This window comes from Papio anubis, chromosome 19 (assembly GCF_008728515.1).
Source record: "Papio anubis isolate 15944 chromosome 19, Panubis1.0, whole genome shotgun sequence".
NCBI lineage: Eukaryota > Metazoa > Chordata > Mammalia > Primates > Cercopithecidae > Papio > Papio anubis.
The window spans coordinates 61,519,666-61,538,656 of record NC_044994.1 but is presented as its reverse complement, the minus strand read 5'-3'; the positions used below and the strand labels follow the sequence as shown (position 1 = coordinate 61,538,656).

Sequence of the window (18,991 nt, the reverse complement as noted above, 5' to 3'; positions counted from 1 at the left end):
ATCATTAGTTTAAGTTCACATCTTGCAAACCCTTGGTACTTTCTGCTAACATCCATTATAAAACAAATGCACCAGTGCATTGAGCAAAATCTTTAAAAAGTGATAAGCCAACTAATATATTACACACCACAGGGATTCCGATATGAAAAATACTGCAAGTTCAAACTATAAACTGCCTTGTGTCTCAATAATGTCAGAGTGCTTTATGAACTGAGATGCTAAAATTCAATCTGAAATGTATTTACTCGCAGTACTGACAATCCATGAAAGCAACAAACAGCTCAAAGTTCTGTTTTGTGCTGTCTCAGGACTGGGGCTTTGCTCTGCCATGCTTTTGCACAGCACCCTGATTCCTGCCCTACCAAATGCCTAGAGACACACTGGGCAAGAACCAGAATATTGGTCATACACCCGAACAATACCTGCCAGGTATTGTTTACTTAATTCTCAAAACCTGGGAGCCAAATCCAGACACAGACATGTAACAACAGGCACCAAAACATCAGTGGAAATCAACATGTTGAGCTTCTGAATGAAGTCTTCTACAGCACATTCTCATTACAGGAGGCCATCCTGTTCAATAGTGTTTCTTAATCCACCTGGACCATTGTCTCATAAGCAGCTCAATTTCCTCAAGGGGTAGATGGCCAATAATAGCTTACCTGACTCACAGGCAAATGTCTTCGACGTTTCATCGTGAAAGATAATTGCCACCGCATGCTTCTTTGTCTCTCGGGGCAGTCTGGTTATATTTTTGATATTGTGCAGTTCAGTTACCTTGAAAGAAAAAATATTTTTAACTTAGTATATAGTATGTATGCTATATGTTGGAGTGCTGAAACAAAATAAGTTATCACAGTCTTACATGGATTTCCATTGAATATTTGTAATCATTTTAAATTGACTTTAGCCAAAAACAGTAAAGAACAAAACAAAATGTCTTCTATTATGCCCTTAACTTTGGTCACAGACTATATTATTTGCTGCATTTTGAAATGATCTACATATTATGTAGAAGGGTTCTATGGACTTTGCGCTTTTATTAAAAGTATATACCTGGCAAATAATAGCAGTTGTGGTATACAGATGATTCTCATTAAATATCTGTGGAATATTGGTTGTATTTAATATCTCCCCTCTCTTAATTCTCACCCATCATGCAAATTTCCTGTAGGCCTATGGTCCTGAGGTAACTGACACGTGTCTGTCAACAAAGTGACTGGAGAGCAAGTCCATTGCTCCCAAAGTTACATTTTAGAGCAACAGACTTGTTCTCCAGAAAAATGCTCATAGTGTTCACAGACCCATATACCACTTCTCCCACCAAAGCCCATCCAAGATTGATGCACCCAGGTTAACAACTCTTTATTTATTGGGCAATTAATAAATATCTACTAGCTTTATGTATTTTGGATGTTGACTACTTATTGGTACAAGTTCTGCTACAACTTGTGCATCTTTAATTTTCTCCACAGTCAACAGAAACAAATGTATATTTCCTCAACAACTCTGCAAACACAACGTTGCAATAATATTCAATGAGTTAATTTTTAAAAATCTACTTTTCAAGGGGCTGAATTTTTTCTTCTCATTTATAAGATTTCTTATTTCTAGATCCATACTGTTAACAGAAAGAAGACAGAATTAACTAGCATAGTAAACAGCAAATTAATATCCTCTTTTATGACAACCTATAATATTATATCTATCATTATATGATATAATGAATTCATTACCTTTTGACTATGCTTTAATTTCGCTTCTCCAAATGTAGAATTTTCACAGGATATAACTAGCTTTTTCAAGGCTATTTTGCTGATTAATGTTTTTATAAACACAATAATTAAACACATGCATATTTTTATACACATTTGCATATTATAGTTATATAAAATATATAATACAAATATAATCAATATTTAATATTCCTTAGGATCTATTTTTCTAAGAAAATAATATTTTATTATCTCTAACATTAAATGTGGTTAGTACTTAGCAAGCATTTATACCTCTATTTAACATGACAATATGTAAACTAGACTAAGATCCCCAATAAAAACACACGAAAAAACTAAAAATCACAGGCAAGGAATCTATAATGTGGATGGAAATGAGCAAGTGGATATGTTGGAATGGAGACTGCAGAGAGTGGCTGAAAGTTACTTGTCAAGGAAAATCACCCAAGTCATCAGGTATTTTTTTAAAGTTACAGTTGATCGTCTTTATTTGTGGTTTCTATAGTTGTGAATTCACCTACTGCAAAAATGTATTTACAACCCCAAAATAAATATGCATGCACATCTGTGGTCATTTGTAGACATGTGCATGTACAGAGAGGTGAAAACTTTGTCTCCAGATGTGCACGCTTCCAGGTGAGGTTGAGCAGGTGATGCTGTGTCTTAATGTGTTCGTGGTCATACTGTAGACACATGTCGTTTTCATGCTCTGCTTAGAGCCATGACTTTTGCATTTTTGTGATTTTTCTTGTTGACTTCACTTTTAAAAATGGCTCCCCAAGTGCAGTGCCAACTGTCTAGTGTTCCTAAGTTAAAGAGGACTGTGATAGCCCTTATGGAGAAAATACATGTGTTAGATAAGATTTATTCAGCATGAGTTACAGTGCTGTTTGCCCTAAGTTCATTGTTAGTAATCAGATATCTTTAAAGAGCAACAATAAAACGTAATATAATGATCAGTTAACAAAAGTGTTGTGATTAGAGGTCATTAATTCATTCATGGTTTGCAACTCAATGTTTGCAGAGGTTTTATAGTCCATAACTACAATGAATTATGAAAATCAACTATATGCCTTAGAGATTGTTTTAGGGTTTACCATAAATATTTTAACATATCAGAATTAGCTTTAGATTGATATTAATTTTGTGCCAGTGAAATATAGAAATCTCATATCTACATAGCTTTTTCCCTTATTGCGATATTATTTTTATACATATTACATCTATTAATATAAATGTTACAAACTCATTACATTATATTTATAATTTTAGTTTATATAATTTTTATCTTTTAAAGAAGCTGAGAGAAGAAAGGAGACCAAGTGTATATATATTACTTTTTTTCTTTATCATTTCTGGATCTTTTCTTTTGTTCCTATTGACTTGAATTACTATCTGAAGTCATTTCCATACTCCAATACAGCTTTGCTCCCACACCTCCTTTGTATTGCTATTGGTAAATATATTAGAACTCTATATGTTATAGGCCTAAAAGTACATTATATACATATTGTTTTATGTAATTGCCTTTTAAGTCAGTTCGGAGGGGAAAAATATGCATTTATATTGTCTTTTATAATTACTGATACTGTTTTTTGATATGGTTGGGCTGGGATCACTTAGTATTTCTTGTAAGGCACGTCTGTGAGTTTTAGTCTGTCTCCCGATACCTTTATTTCATCTTATTTTTTGAAGAATACAAGATTCTTTGTGGATGTGTTTTTTGTTTTTTTCTTTTTTCCCTTTAAGCACTTTGAATATACTTTCCACTGTCTTCCAGTCTACAATGTTTTTAGTGAGAAGTCAGATGCTAATCTTATCGGGGTTCCTTTGTAAGTGAAGAGTAGTTTTTCTTTTGCTGCTTTCAAGATACTCCATTAGTCTTTATCTTTCAGTATTTTTACTATGACATGCCTAATCATATATCAATTTGCATTTATCCTACCTTGAGTTAACTGAGCTTCTGGATGTGGAATGACAGTGGTTTAATCAGGACTCCCTTTCACTCTTTCTTTCCATGACCACACCCAATTATTTAGCTCCACTACTTGCAGGCCGATGTCTTTATTTATTAAAAAAATATCCTGTGGGCAAGTATCACTTCACATATTGGGCCAATCCAATTTGGGATCTTTTAAAGTAATAGTTCCTGAGGTCATTGTTTGACATTGGTGCTAAATCCAGATGGGCTCCTCCCAGCTGTCTATGTTCCAGGTCCTGTCCAGCAAACTTGCTGACCTACAGTTTAGCTTGTATCTCTCATATACCTATCATTTTCTCCCAATTGCTTTTTATCACAACCTCTATGCTTTTGTATAGTGTCCTTATGCTTAAACTTTTCCACACCCTGTTGAAAATGAAGTCAGGTGTTTTTGGAAAGAGACTGAGAACTCTGTCTTATGGTCAGCTTTATTCATCTAGGGCAAAAATCGCTAAGCCTTGTGTCTTAGTTAGGGTTCTCTGGAGAAACAATCAGTAGTAGGGGTCTTCAAAAGGTTCACAGAAAATGCATATTATGAAAAAATATGCATGGATTAAAAATTTTTTACACCAAAATAAATTAATAATCTCATAACTCATAAATTCACATAAACTCATCAACTCTTGTTATAACATATCTAAATAGACTCTAGTTTGAGGCACTAAGAAGGCTAAGACATCAGTTTGAAAAGGACTCCTATCAGAGCAACATGAATTCTGCTAAAATTGAAGCAAAGACAAACATCAAACTTAGGGTAAAGCTTGAGTGGAAGAATGATGAAATTATTGATGCTTCACAAAAAGTTTATGGGAAACAATGTCCAAAGAAATCAGCAGCTTACAAATAAATAAGTCAATTGAAGAAGAGACAAGATGATGTTGAAGATGAAGCCCTCAGTAGCAGATCATCCACATCAATTTTTGAGGGAAAAAAATCATCTTGTTCTGGCCTTAATTAAGAAAGACCAACAATTAATGGCAGAACAATAGCCAAAACCACAGACATCTCAACTGGTTCAGCTTATACAAGTCTGACAGAAAAATTAAAGTTGAACAAATTTTCCACTCAATGGATGCCAAAACTGTTGTGCTTAGATTAGCTGCACAATTGTTTTTCAAATTCTGTGAGAAATGACATTGGTAATTTGATAGGGATTGCATTGAACCTGTAGATTGCTCTGGGTAGTATGATCATTTTAACAATTAAGTTTTCCAATCCGTTAACATGGTGTGGCTTTGCATTTGTTCAATTCTTTCATCAGTGTTTTGCTGTTTTCCTTGTAGAGGTCTTTCACCTCCTTGGTTAAATTTGTTCCTAGATATTTTATTTTTTGAGATATTGTAAATGAGATCACCTTCTTGATCTCTTTTTTAATGGTTCATTATTGGTGTGTAGAAATGCCACTTCTTTTTGTATGTTGATTTTGTATCCTGCAACTTTACTGAATTTATCAAATCTAAATCCACTTTGGTAGAGTCTCTAGGTTTTTCTTTTTCTTTTTCTTTTTTTTTTTTTACATGTAAGAGACACAGTATCACTATATTACCTACGTTGTTCTTGAACTCCTGGCATCAAGTGATCCTCCTGCCTCAACCTCCCACCTGCTAGGATTGCAGGTGTGATCCACTGTGTGAGGCCAAAATATACATTTTTCAGAATGTAAGATCATCTCATCTGCAAAGAGGGACAATTTGACTTCTTTTCCAATCTGGATGCCTTTTATTTCTTTTCTTTTCCTTTTTTTTTTCCTGTTTGCTCTGGCTAGGACTTCTACTGCTATGTAGAATAGGAGGCGTGAAGGTAGGTTTCCTTTTGTTTTGTATCAGTTATGAGAGGAAAGGCTTTAGGTTAGAAATTAATATATCTGTTATTTATATTTGTTTTCTCCCTACTTGTAATTATCTCATTTAAAATTATCTTAAAAAATTAAAACGTGTAATATGGGTGATTTTAAGTAAAATAAACTTAGAGGTTTGCTTATATATATATAAATATATTTGTATATGCAGGTATCTGTGTGTGTGTGTATATGTGCATGTGTGTATGTGTGTACATGTATGTGTATACAATTTGCTATCTGTCCATCCATCTATCTGAAAATATTCATTTTCCCCTTCAGAAAAAATAAAAATAAAAACCAATGTCTTACAGCTTCTGAGAACTGATACCCTGGAGAAAAATAAGATTTTTAAGAAGAGTGATATTCACATATTATATTTTAAGCACATTAAAGCATGTTCTGAAATAAAGCTTAACTTTTTAATGTTTAATTAATGGAATCAAGTGACATTTAAAACAAATTTCATTAAAACAAAATAAATTGAAGTTATGTTTGAAAAGATATACTGTTTTCAAATGCTACTAATTCTACCTGAACAAAGGATCTTCATGAAAATTATGTATTGCTTAATAATTTACATCAAAAGGTAAACGCAAGAATGATATACTGTTAAACTACATTACATGTAATAGCTAGCAGTACCATATTATGAAAACATTTATAAATCTGTTTGAGAATCTTTTCCAAAGGTTTTTACTTGCAAACATAAAAGAATATTAGAACAGATATTGTGATTTCTATTTTTTGTCCTCTTATAATAAAAATTGACAAAATAAGCTAATGGGTAGCCTAGCAAAATGCAGCAAACCCCAGGGATTTTCTAACTTCAGTGCCTTAGGCAATCTGACGGATGATGTAGTTCAAACAAAGTGTTTGCTCTTCTGTAATATGCAGACAGCTTCTTCAAGCCCACATTGTTACAGTAGTTTTTAGAATCATGCAAGGGTTTTCATTGTTGATCAACAGTGTGATGTTATCCACTTCAGTGTGTACCCTAAGAAATTAAACAGATACCAGAAAAGAAAAATACTAATGAAGAGTATCAAATTCTACTTTTCTTTCTTTTTTTTTTTTTCCTCTTAAGAGACAGGGCCTTGTTCTGTGGCCCAGGCTGGCATGAAGTGGTGAGATCATAGCTCACTGCAGCCTCAAACTCCTGGGTTCAAGCAATCCTCTTGCTTCAGCCTTCCAAGTAGCTGGGACTACAGGTGTGTGCCACTATGCCCAACTAATTTTTTTAATTTAATTTTTTTGTAGAAATGGGGTCTCTCTATGTTACACAGTCTGGCCTTAAACTCTCGGCCTCAAGCTATCTTCCAGCCTTGGTCTCCAAGAGTGCTGGGATTGCAGGCATGAAATCCATCATGCCACTGTGCCTAACCAAATTCTACTTTTAAAAAAATTTTAAACCATGAAAATGTAGGACAAGATCTAGTATATTTGAATATCCTATCTTCATTTCTTTTTTTACTGTCAATACTATATGGATTGACTACCATGGAAAACTCTGTATTTACTTACATAAAGAAAGCTTTTAAAATAATTTATAAAATGTTCTAAAATTATGTTTTCATTAGTCAAAACCTGTCAACGTAACATAAAAAATTATCAAAATTTATTAAAATTGTGAAATCCTTGAGCTTTTCAATAATATCAGTAAATTATTGCATCATTAAAAAATTAATATGTACTTTTAAATTGATTTTTCACATGGCTGTAAAAGCATGAAGTACTGATTAAAGTTTAATGAAAGCATTAAACTTAAGTATTTTAAATATGAAGTTGACTGAATTGAACTGAAGGAAAAATTACTTGAAAATAATTCAGGTTGTTCATGTCCAAATCAATAAATTCCATGATGAAAAATTTAAAATATTAAGGTCTGATAAATGAGAAGACTAATGCCTAAGTATAAACTTACCTAAATGACAACACTGCTAATAGCTGTTATTTAATTGTCATTTTAAAGAGAAATCCCTAAGCAATTCATGGTGCTAGTAGAGACAAAGATGAAACACATGACCTTGTTTTTGTAGGATTCATAATTTATTTGGAGTGGGAAAATAAAAAATAACTCTAGTAAACCCTATGAAAGAAGGAAAAATCAGAATTAAGGGAACAGAGAGGAGGAAAAGATCTTTATCTGACTTTGTGGGTTCTGCCACTTCTTTGTAGACATGACACTTTGATTTTAAAGGGTAAGTTTAAAAAAAGAAAAAAGAAAAACAAAAGCCACCAACTCCCAAACCTTACTCTTACCCAACTTTATTCATGTGGGTTATATCCGTTAATGATTCCCATAAGAGATATTAGAACTTATACATTCTTAAATATTTTTTATTATGTGTTTTAAAAAAACAAATTAATACCAACACAAATAGCATTTTAAAATGAAAATAATTCCCAAATAGTATGAAGAGTGGCAATGTTTTTGCATTTTTCCAAAACTCATACATCTGGCTTAATACAACACAGCCTAATACTCACATCTGCTTCTGAATTTAATGTTTAATATGTTCTTTTGATTAATAATATGAAGAAAATAAGGCCTTATACAGACATGAACTTGTCAACTAACCTATATTAGTCTCCTTCGATTCTTTCTCCAAGCTCAGCAAATGTTTTATTGAAGGTTATTGCGACAGGGAGTCTAATACCAGGTCACATGCTTTTCCTACTCTTAAAATTCATAGGTCTACTTTCAACTTTTAATGAGTCTTTTATTCATCGTGGTTTTGTATCATCTTGGACTGATCATTGGGAAAATACTGATTTACTCAGTTATGCAAACTTTCTAAATATTGACATTATTTTATTATACATATTTTTAAAAAATATTTAATATCAACCTTAGTCTCTTCAGAAAAGTCGTTTTGAGAAGTTGTCAAGTTCAAAAATGCAGATACAAGATTTCCAAATTTTAACTTTCACTTGCAAGCTTAAATTTTCAGTAAGTACTCAGTTGTTTTCCTTGATGAGACTCCCTTAGTTCATTTTTGAGAACATATGTGACAAATACCAAAATCTGAACGACCACAGTTTGTCAGTCATTCTTCCATTAAAATAGCTTCTTTTTTTTTTCTTTAACTATTAGGCTTGTGACTTCAACCATCGCACATGTGCTCTCCTCAAGACAGCCATCACACGTCAGTATACAGCAGAAGTGACCTATGAGTTCTATTTATTTTGTCAAGTAGAATATTAAAAAGACACACTTGGAAGTGTAGACTTAAAATTAGTATTTTTAACTACTTCGTCAAGGACATTCTTAAGTAAAATGAAATAAAATTGGCATGTTTATTTGTGTGTTTACTTATTTAGGTAACTGCATGATTGTAAAACATGTAACTGCTACTATTGTTTGGAGCCACTGCCTTGATGAATACTATAGTTTTAATTAATATTGCAAATGCACCAAAACAGAGTGGAAATGAAAACAAGTAGGAAAGACAGCTAACATAGAAGGATTATGATGAAAGGGTGTTGTTTCACAGACCACTCTGAGATCCACTATTCCATGTATAACCTCCTCCTGGACCCACAACATCTGTTCTGTCATGAAGTTTTGTCAATTCTACTTGAACATTCTCCTACCTATTCCTTCCTCTTCACATTAATGACTCATTTAAACCCTCACTCTTTCTCTTCTGAAATAGTTTCATTATTTTCCCATCAGCCTACATGCTCCTCACCTTTCATTATCTTGATCACACTGTTTTCAGACTAATATTTCTTAACCATACATCTAATCTTGCCCCTCAAGGACTTAAGCCTATTTAGTAACATCTTAAAAATGAAATTTTCACTCTTTAGCAAGAACTAGGAGGCTTTCCATGATTTAGTTGCTACCTGCACATCTAATCTCATCATCTTTTCCCAGCTCTCAACACAAGCTAAGTTCCAGCCATATACAACATCTTTCAATTGTCCTGAATAAAAAGCATGCTATTTAAAGGTTATGAAACTTTTCACAAAATAATCCACTTGGACTATCCTGATCTCGCATTTATTAAGATCTAGGCATTTATTAAGTGATTATTCCTTTCATAGCCTATGGGAGAAGAAAAGACTGAAGAATAGGATTTATTCTCTTGGGGTATATGCTGTAAGAGGGAGGGCATATTTAGATATTTTAGGAGTTATAAATAGAAGAACAAACATCAGAGAGAAGCTTTGCTTCAATTTTAGTTCAAAAGGTTAATAAGATTTTACTTGTTCCACCATTACTACCATTTAAGTGGAGGTATATGATATGGGCTTAAGGACTTAGCAATATTTTTTCCAGTTAAGCCCAAGTCTTTCAGTTATTTTATTTGCATGCTTGGTAACATTTGGAATACATAAATTATATCTGTGCATTTTAAAAACATCACGCTATTTATTTTATGCATCTTTTCTTTTAGCCTAACTGTGCAAATTAAGTGGAATATTACCACTCAATGCAGATCTTACTCACTACAATTGCATTTACACTATTTACTACATACATAAATAGGCAAAACCCCATATTTACTATAATTATTATTAGTTTTAATGTGCCTCTTTTCAGCTTGCATCGTGATAATTGAGATTAGATTATCTGCCCATTAAAGCACTAACATTCTTTCTTTAAACCTATCTTTTGAAAAGTGAAATTACTTTCTAGATTTTTTTCAAGTACAGTCAAATGAATTAGAACATAAATTTTACTATTCTTAGTAATCTCACTACTAATTCTTATTAATCTGAGTATTTTACTAATCTTCTATGGTTGTTTTAATTAAGTCACAAATTGTACTTTTAAGAGTAAAATAGTACCTTTTAGGAGCAAGTTTAATAAAACTTCACTTTATTAGGATGGAAAATATTTATTTTCTACTAAGAAAAGAAGATGAAAATTTTACTGCATTTTCATTATTAGAATAAATGTAGGTTAACCTCTCTATGCTTGAATCCTAAGCTTTCATAGCAATTTAAATATTCATATTACCTCATACATTATATGCTTCAATATCTGGATCATGAAATTTGCATAGAAATTTTACTATTGCTTTTTTCCAACTAAATTTATATCAATTTTCCAGCAGCTGCTTCCTTATATTTGCCTCCTGTTGCTGATAAAAATGAATGTGTACAACGAAAGAAATCAATTTAATTCATTCTTAAAGCTACCTGTGACAGACATGCGCTCTGACACAATTCTTCCATAGCTCACCACTTGACTCTCCTAATATGTTTATTATTAATAATTACTAGCTTAATCTTTTACATCTTTGACATAAACCACGTTATGAACTGCCTCATCTAAAAATGAATAATTATATCAATATAATTATAGCCATAATTATATTATAATTAACCATAATACTCACTCCATTGGCTGTCTACTCAACATCCAGCTCCTAATTCCTTAATTCTTATCAGAACCTGATTTTGTTCCATTATTTGCCCCTCCAACAAGCAGCCCGTGTGTGTCCTGGTGGGACTCTCTCAGCTCTAGTATCTCGGTACAACTCCATTATTCCAAGGGTAAAGTTTCCTTGCTTGTGATTAGTTTAGAAATGGGAATATGAGCCACATATGGCTAATGTGATGTGAATAGAAGTCTCCTAGTGGTAGCTTCATGATAAACCAGCCTTCTTCTCTAGTGCTGCTGCCCTATTTGAATGTCATAACTAAGAAATGCTACAGCTGCCACTCTACTAGATTAAAGAGGATGAGACAATCCTAAGATGGAAGAACACAGATAAAAGAAACAAAGACATGTTTTAATGGTTTATCAAGAGTTACTGAATCAAGCAATCTTGAAGCCAGTTTCCTTTTCTGCTGTAATATATAATAATGCACATTTGAAACTTGTGTGCACTGGGTTTCTGTTATTCGTACCCCCTAAACTTTCTAACTGATTAGCAAGCTTAGAGTGGAGCTTGCCTCATTTTACAAATGGCAAAATGGCTATCCTGATTTGGGTCTCTATCACACAGTTAGTCACAGAGAGAATAAGGGCCAAATTTCTTAGTTCTCAGGCTAGTACACTTTCCACCAATTCATGCAACAGTCATTACTCTGAAAGTCATGTGATTTATCAATGGTAAATATGAGCTAAATAAGAAGTTATTACAGAGAAGGATTCAACTATAAAAGAGACTCAAATTGCAGGGATGATGAAGCCCAGAAAAACCTCATTACCTTATTATGCCTAAATTATTATGAGATTGTCTATTATAAAACAGAAAGACAATCTATATTCAAGTCTAGGAAATACAGAAAATCACTATATAGAAATATAGGCACTGAAGTAGAAAATCTTTGCCCTTCTTCTGTGTGTGTTTGTGTGTGTGTATGTGTGTTTAAATCTACCACATCTAATAACATGCTCCACTGACTCCAAAAACAAAAATTCACGAAACAACTCAGTCAGTTACAACATTACTCTTACTTTGAGAGTTGCAATCTTACTACAGATATTACCAGATACTGTACAGCTACTATGACTTTACTTAGTAGATGGACAAACTTAAATCTCTTAATTATTATAATGGGTTGCACAGGGCCCTTGAGAACATATGTCCAAGTCCTTGTCCCTAGAACCTGTGTATGTGCCTTTATTTGGAAAAAGGTTCTTTGTAGATGTAAATTAAGGACCTTGACAGGACATCATTCTGAATTTAGTGTAGGCCTTAAATCTAACAACAAGTGTCTTTATAAGAGATGAGCAGAGGAAGATTTGAGACCAAGACACAGGGAGATGGCCCTGAGAAGATGGAGGCAGAGATAGAAGTTATGCTGTGCTAACCAAGGAAGACCTGGAACCACCGGATGCTGAACAAGGCAAGCGAGGAGACTCCCTCAGAAGCTTTGGGAGAGTGTCACCCTGCAGACACCTTGATTTCTGACTTTTGGCACCCAGAACTATAACAGAATAAATTTCTGTGTTTTTAAGCCACCAAGTTTTTGGTAATTTGTGAGGCCAGCCCCAATGACTACAATGACACAGGATTACGAGAAGATAAACAGTGCTGTCTGTATCAGAGTTAGTTATTACATGAACGTAAAATAGCAGGACAACCACGAAAAGTTTCTATATAGCCACATTTCTCCAGTAAGATATTTGTTTCTTTAAAAGCAATGGCTACATCCCTGTTTATTCAGCGTCACCTAAAGGCATTAAATATGCTTTTCTTTTTTACTTATTTATTTTTGATTACTAAGAAGTCCACACAGCTCTCCAATGTGCTTCCCCTAGAGGCTGGGCAGGTGATTGACGGCAGCCTGTGGGAGGTGAAGGTCCATTCGGGCAAGAGCTCCTTGTCAACGAGCCCTGTCAGTATCAGGGTCCCAGGAGGAAATGCAGAGAAAAGGCAGTAAAGCACAAAGCCTCTCTTTGGAAAAATAATTTATTGCTCTCTGATGGGGGCCACAGCAAGCAGCACAGCTGACCTGTTACTGAGCTGGTGAGCTCTTCATCTGCCCTCTGGGGCTACCTCCTCTCCACTGGGAAACTAGCCAGTAGGGTCCGAGGACATCTGCCTGCAGGAGAGGTGGTTCAGAGGGGAAGTTCTGAATGTTTCAGAGGGTATGGCTTGCTCTGTTCTTTGTAACCAATCATATTTTATTTTATTTTTTCTGGTTTGGGCACATTAACAAGGAACAAAATAGTAGCACGGCAGAGGGCCTGCTATCAACATGAAATCCTAGGCTGAATGACCCTGGAGAAGACAGCCAGTGGGTCCACTCTTCCCTATAATAAAACTATAAGAAGTCTGCAGGTTGCCCTCCTCAAACAGATAAAACATTTATTTGTCAAAAAGCTCCTTTATACTCCTGTGGTCTATCATCAAAATTTGATTTTCACAAATATCTCAAGAAAATACGTGGCTAATATTTAAGCAAGTCATTATGCTAGTTGTGGTTTCTGTAACTGCTTCTCGTTGGCATTTCTGGAATCAAAACAGGGTTGTTTACTTGTTTAATAAAGAAGTTCGTTGTTTACTGCACACATCTGACAGCTGGGAAGAGCTACCATGAGTCGACCAGGATTGCTGACCTACCATTATATGTAAGACAGAAAATACAGAAAGATCAAGTTCTGGTGGCATGAAAAAAACTGACAACAGCTTGAGAGATCATTGCCTTAAAAATGGTGTTGCAGCTGTTCAAAAGATACAAGGCTATGATTAGGGACAGATTGCTGACATACATCAACTTTTAAAAGTGTCACAAGCTGGGTTCTAAGTGGAAATAAAAATGGAGAAGCTTAGGAGAAACTGCCTGCATGTGATGACATTGTATCAGTCTACGAATGGTATTCAAGTTCAAATCACAGACAACCCCTTCAACTTAGTTCTCAGGCAAGATTACATAGATGCTAAAAGCAGTACAGTGTATCCCTACACACAACCCTAACTGGTTTTGGAAGCACATTGACCTTTGTCCAGTAAATTATATTGTCCAGTGGAAAAAAAAAAGACATTTAATCACAGGTGACAAAATTATCTGACAAGGAAGTTAAGCAGTAAACCTATCACTCTCATAAGCAAAGATATGGAAGTTACATGAAATAAAACAATGGTTAAGCTATTTTATGTTATCTGTGTGGCCCTATATACACACATCTACTATCAACAGCAAACAAAATAGACACTTTCCTTCTAGCACATTTGGAATATTTGTAAAAACTGAAAAGATGGTGATAAAAAAGTCTCAATACATTCAAAAGAACAAAATTATACAAATTATATCCTATCGCCATAATACAATGTCATTAAAATTTATTATAAGATAATCTACATATATAAAAATAAATAGCAAATTTCTAAAAAACATGAGTTTAAAGGAAATTACAAGTTAAATTACAAAACATGTAGATTTTAACAAAAATTGAACAGTATATATTAAAATTTAAGAAAGGAAAACATGTAGCTTTAAAAATATCATGAACAAAACAGGTTGACAGCAAAGAATTTAGACACAACTGAAAATGTGATTTAAAATAATGCAACAGAGCATTTCCCTAAAGAAAGACATAGTGATAAGGGCAGAAATCAATGAAATGAAAAAAAAATCTAAACAAAAGCTCCATTTGAAATGATTAATAAAAAAGACCTCTGGCAAGCTAGATGAAAGAACGTAGGAATAAATCAAGTACAGGATGAAAAGGGGAAACTGAACAAAGAAAAATCCAAATAGTAATAAACAGCTTCTAAACAACTATGTATTAATTAACTTAAAACATCAAGTAAAAGGTTGTATATCTAGGAAAATACAAAATATCAAAATTGTCAGCAGAAAAAAAAAATAGAAAACTTGAGTAAAACAATATATTCATTTTCCAAGAGCCCATTTCCAGATGGTTTCATAATTGAGTTTACCAAACTTTTAAGGGACAGTGAATTAATCTCTTCTCCAAGGTAGTCCAGAAAAAAAAAAAAGCAAAAGCTGCTTAGCTATTTGAGTCTGGTTTAATGTTGATGCAAAAACCAGATACCGTCTGGGCGCAGTGGCTCACTCCTGTAATCCCAGCACTTTGGGAGGCTGAAGTGGGCAGACTGCTTGAGGTCAGGAGTTCAAGACCAGCCTGGCCAACATGGTGAAAACCCATCTCTACTGAAAAATACAAAAATTAGCCGGGCTGGTGGCCACACCTGTAATCTCAGCTACTCGAGTGGCTGAGGCAGGAGAATCGGGAATTGCTTGAACCCAGAGGGGGAGGCTGCAGTGGCTGGAGGTTGTGCCACCACACTCCAGCTTGGGTGACAGTGTGAGGCTCTATCTCAAACTAAACAACAACAAAAAACCCTGATTTGAAAAAAAAGTAGAAAGAAAAGAAAAAAAAACCCAGATATGAAAAATGTTTAAAAATTATATAGTGATAACTTTGCTAAATTCATTTGATACTGTTTTAACAGTATTTTGATGGAGTCTTCAGAATTTTTTTTTTTTTTTTTTTTTGAGACGGAGTCCGCCCAGGCTGGAGTGCGGTGGCACCATCTCAGTTCACTGCAAGCTCCACCTCCTGGGTTCATGCCATTCTCCTGCCTCAGCCTCCCAAGTAGCTGGGACTACAGGCGCCCGCCACCACGCCCGGCTAATTATTTGTATTTTTAGTAGAGACGGGGTTTCACCGTGTTAGCCAGGATGGTCTCGATCTCCTGACCTCGTGATCTGCCTGCCTCGGCCTCCCAAGGTGCTGGGATTACAGGCGTGAGCCACCGCGCCCGGCCAAAATATTAAAGGCAAAACTTTAAGGCCAATTGAACAATGTTTAAGATAACGCCTTTTTTTTTTTTTTTTTTTTTTGTATAGTTGGAATCTCACTATGTTGCCCGGCTGATCTTCAATTCCTGGCCTCAAGCTATTCTGCTGCCTCAGCCTCTTACAGGGCTGGGATTACAGATGTGCTTCACCACTCCCGGCCTACGATGATATCTTTGTGGTGTACGGGATGGGGAAGTATTTCTTATAGAAAACTACGGCAGCTCAACCCATGAAAAATTTGAGTATATGAAATTTTCAGATTTCTATTTAATGCAGGACTCCATACACAAAGTTAATGACACATAATACAAGTGAGACGTTATTGCCAATGTGTAAAACTAAAGTGAGTCTAGTGCTTAAAACAGACAAGTTAACCTTATAAAGCAGCAAGAAAAATGTAGAAACTCCAGTAAAATACAAAACAGATGATACCAGTCAATTAATTCCTGGATTAATAAAACCTAAAAGCAACCATGCACCTGAAGACTATCTCAAACTCATTAAGAATTAAAAATGCTTGTTAAAACACTGTTGACCGTGACGTTACACCCATCAGATTTGGAAAAGTTAATGAACGAGGGTAAGCATCAGTGAGAATGTGAGAATACAGAGATCCTCATGTACCAGGTGAATATGTAGAATCAGCTGCCATTCTGGAAAGCCATCTGTAGTACATATGTAAGTACATATATTTAACATGATTATCTCATTCCTTAATATATTCATCAAAGTTTCTCACAAGGAGGGGATACAAAATCTTAATTACAGCACGGTTTGAGATAATGAGAAGTTACTAACAAATCTAGTTTCTATCACTAGGAAAAATGGAAGAGTAAAATATAGTGAAGGTAAACCATGAAATATCCTGTAACAGAAGCAACTGGCAAAATGGACACATAGAAATGGGAATGGATCTTAAAAGCCATAATGCAAGCTGAGTAAAAATAAGAAACAGAATAAGGGTTGTAACATAATAGCAGGTACATGGGTTTAAAATGCAGTAAGTGTAGGAGAAATCAATAGTACAAATGTATAAGAATTATAGAAATACAAAGTTTCCATCAAACTCACTGTAGTGATTGTCTGTGGAGATGGAAAGATGAATGGGATTAAGGAATAGGTATAAAATAGATTAATCAAGTATTATAGAAACCACTGATGATAGCATCCATTAAGTAAGTAATATGATTAACTCACCCTGTGTGGCTGAGCTTTACTACACTAGAAAAACAAAGGAAGAGAGATGGATAGAAGGAAGGAAGGAAGATGAAAAAGAGTATTTGTACAGTCATTAATATATATCAACTCTTTGTTACAAAAAGGCTAGTTAAGTTTACTTTCCTAAACTTATGAGATCAACACTAGGTGAGATCTACAAGTTAACTGTCAATCATGTGTAGCTGATGTTCACCTATACACTTATTGCATCTAGGCATATTTCGTAATATTCAGGCTTATTTATGCTTTCACAAATTCAGCTAGAAACTTACATAGCTTTAAATCATAGAAAACCCAATTACCAGTGATTGAGACCTGAGGTAGGCAAACTATAGCCTACGGACCAATTTGCTCTACCCTCTGTTTTTTGTAAATAAAGTTATATCAGAACACAGCCAGGCCTATTTCTTTACATGTTGTCTGTGGCTGCTTCATGCATTACAAAGGCAGAGTTTGAGCTCCAACAAAGACCTATGGTCTACAAAGCGTAAACTTTTTACTAGCTGACCCTTTACATTAAAAAAGTGTCCTCTGGGGGCTAATTTCAACAAACAGGACCTCTTTTTGTTCCACATTAGAACTTTGAAGTACATAGTTACTGGCGATGGTTCAATGCTGTTAAGAGGCAGCGTGTCAGGTCCCTCTAGCTGCCCTTTTCTTAGCATTTCTCACAGCTTGTTTCCTCGTGGCCACAAAATGACTGCTGCATGTCCAGCCATCATGATTTCAATTTAGAAAAAAGAATAAGGGGCATTATTGTCCATATCAGAAAACATAAAACCCTATTGATAGCTTTTATCAGACTTTAATTTATATCTCATTTGCCAGAAATGTACCTCCCTATCTGTAAGAAGTATAGAACAGTGATCATTCTGCTTTCTCAGTCTCGTTAGTAGAGATGGGAGAGAAAGTCATGTGTCACGAATGGGAGTTGAGTTAGCAACGAATTAAATTATATCCCATGACTGAATTGCCAAAGTTGTATCATGTTTCACTTCAAATATGATGCCTATCGGTGTATACCTCCTACAATCCAGGAGGGAAATGTGGAGCTCTTAATTTTATCAGCCTAAAAAATTCCCTCCCATATGAAAGCTCAAGTAAAATTGTAATGGTAGCCACTAGAGTTAGATCACAATGCAGAACTTTAAAGGTATAGTCCCTGCTTCCTTAAAAACAAAATAGCCTAAAATGACAGTGTAAGCACGTCCATATGTTTTGAGTTGTTTCAAGTAGAGTTGTACTGTTACCAGTACCTTTCCATAAATTAGAGAAAATATTGTCAGAGGGCTGGGAAGGCATGAATGATGAGCCACAACAAACAAGTTATCAACCGCTGGGCCCTGCAAGGATGTCAAATGGGCACTGGTGGTGGGCAGAATTCTAAAATGTCCTCCAAGATGCCCCAACCCCTGCTGTACATGCCCTAAATTATGTCATATGACACTGTTTAAGAAAGAGTGGTTCCCAGGTCCATCAACAAATTAATGGATAAAAAAAAATGTGCTGTATATACACGATGGAATGCTATTCAGCCATAAACAAGAAATCAAGAAAATAATTCTTAATTTATTAAGAATGAAAATCTGTCATTTGTGGCAACATGGATGAGCTTGGAGGAGATTAAGTGAAATAAGTTAGGTATAGAAAGATTAATGCCACACATTCTCACTGCATGGAGAAGCTAAAAAGTTGAGCTCATAACGAAGAGTAGAATTGTGGTTATTAGAGGCTGGGAAGGGTCAGGGGGTGGGGGAATATTGAGAAGTTGCTTTTTAAAAGGTGTAAGATTACAGCTAGAGAGGAGGAATAAGTTCTAGTGTTCTGGCACCGTAAGGTTACTGTAATTAACAACTATATTTTTTCAAATAGCTAGAAAGACAGATGGTTAACATTCTCAACACAAAGAAAAATAAATGTTCGAGGTGATGAATATGTGAATTACCCTGATTTGAATATTATACTTTGTACAAATGTATC

The 18,991-nt window shown here is 34.7% G+C and overlaps 1 protein-coding gene across 2 annotated transcripts in view; it reads right to left on the bottom strand.

Moving 5' to 3' along the window:
• The window catches only part of DOK6 (docking protein 6), a 431,983-nt gene that overhangs the window by 244,532 nt on the left and 168,460 nt on the right, over nt 1-18,991 (bottom strand). For both annotated transcript variants that reach the window (XM_017951839.3, XM_021930213.2), the window contains exon 3: nt 663-777. In XM_017951839.3, the coding sequence (XP_017807328.1) occupies nt 663-777 (115 nt within the window). The remainder of the gene's footprint in view (nt 1-662; nt 778-18,991) is intronic.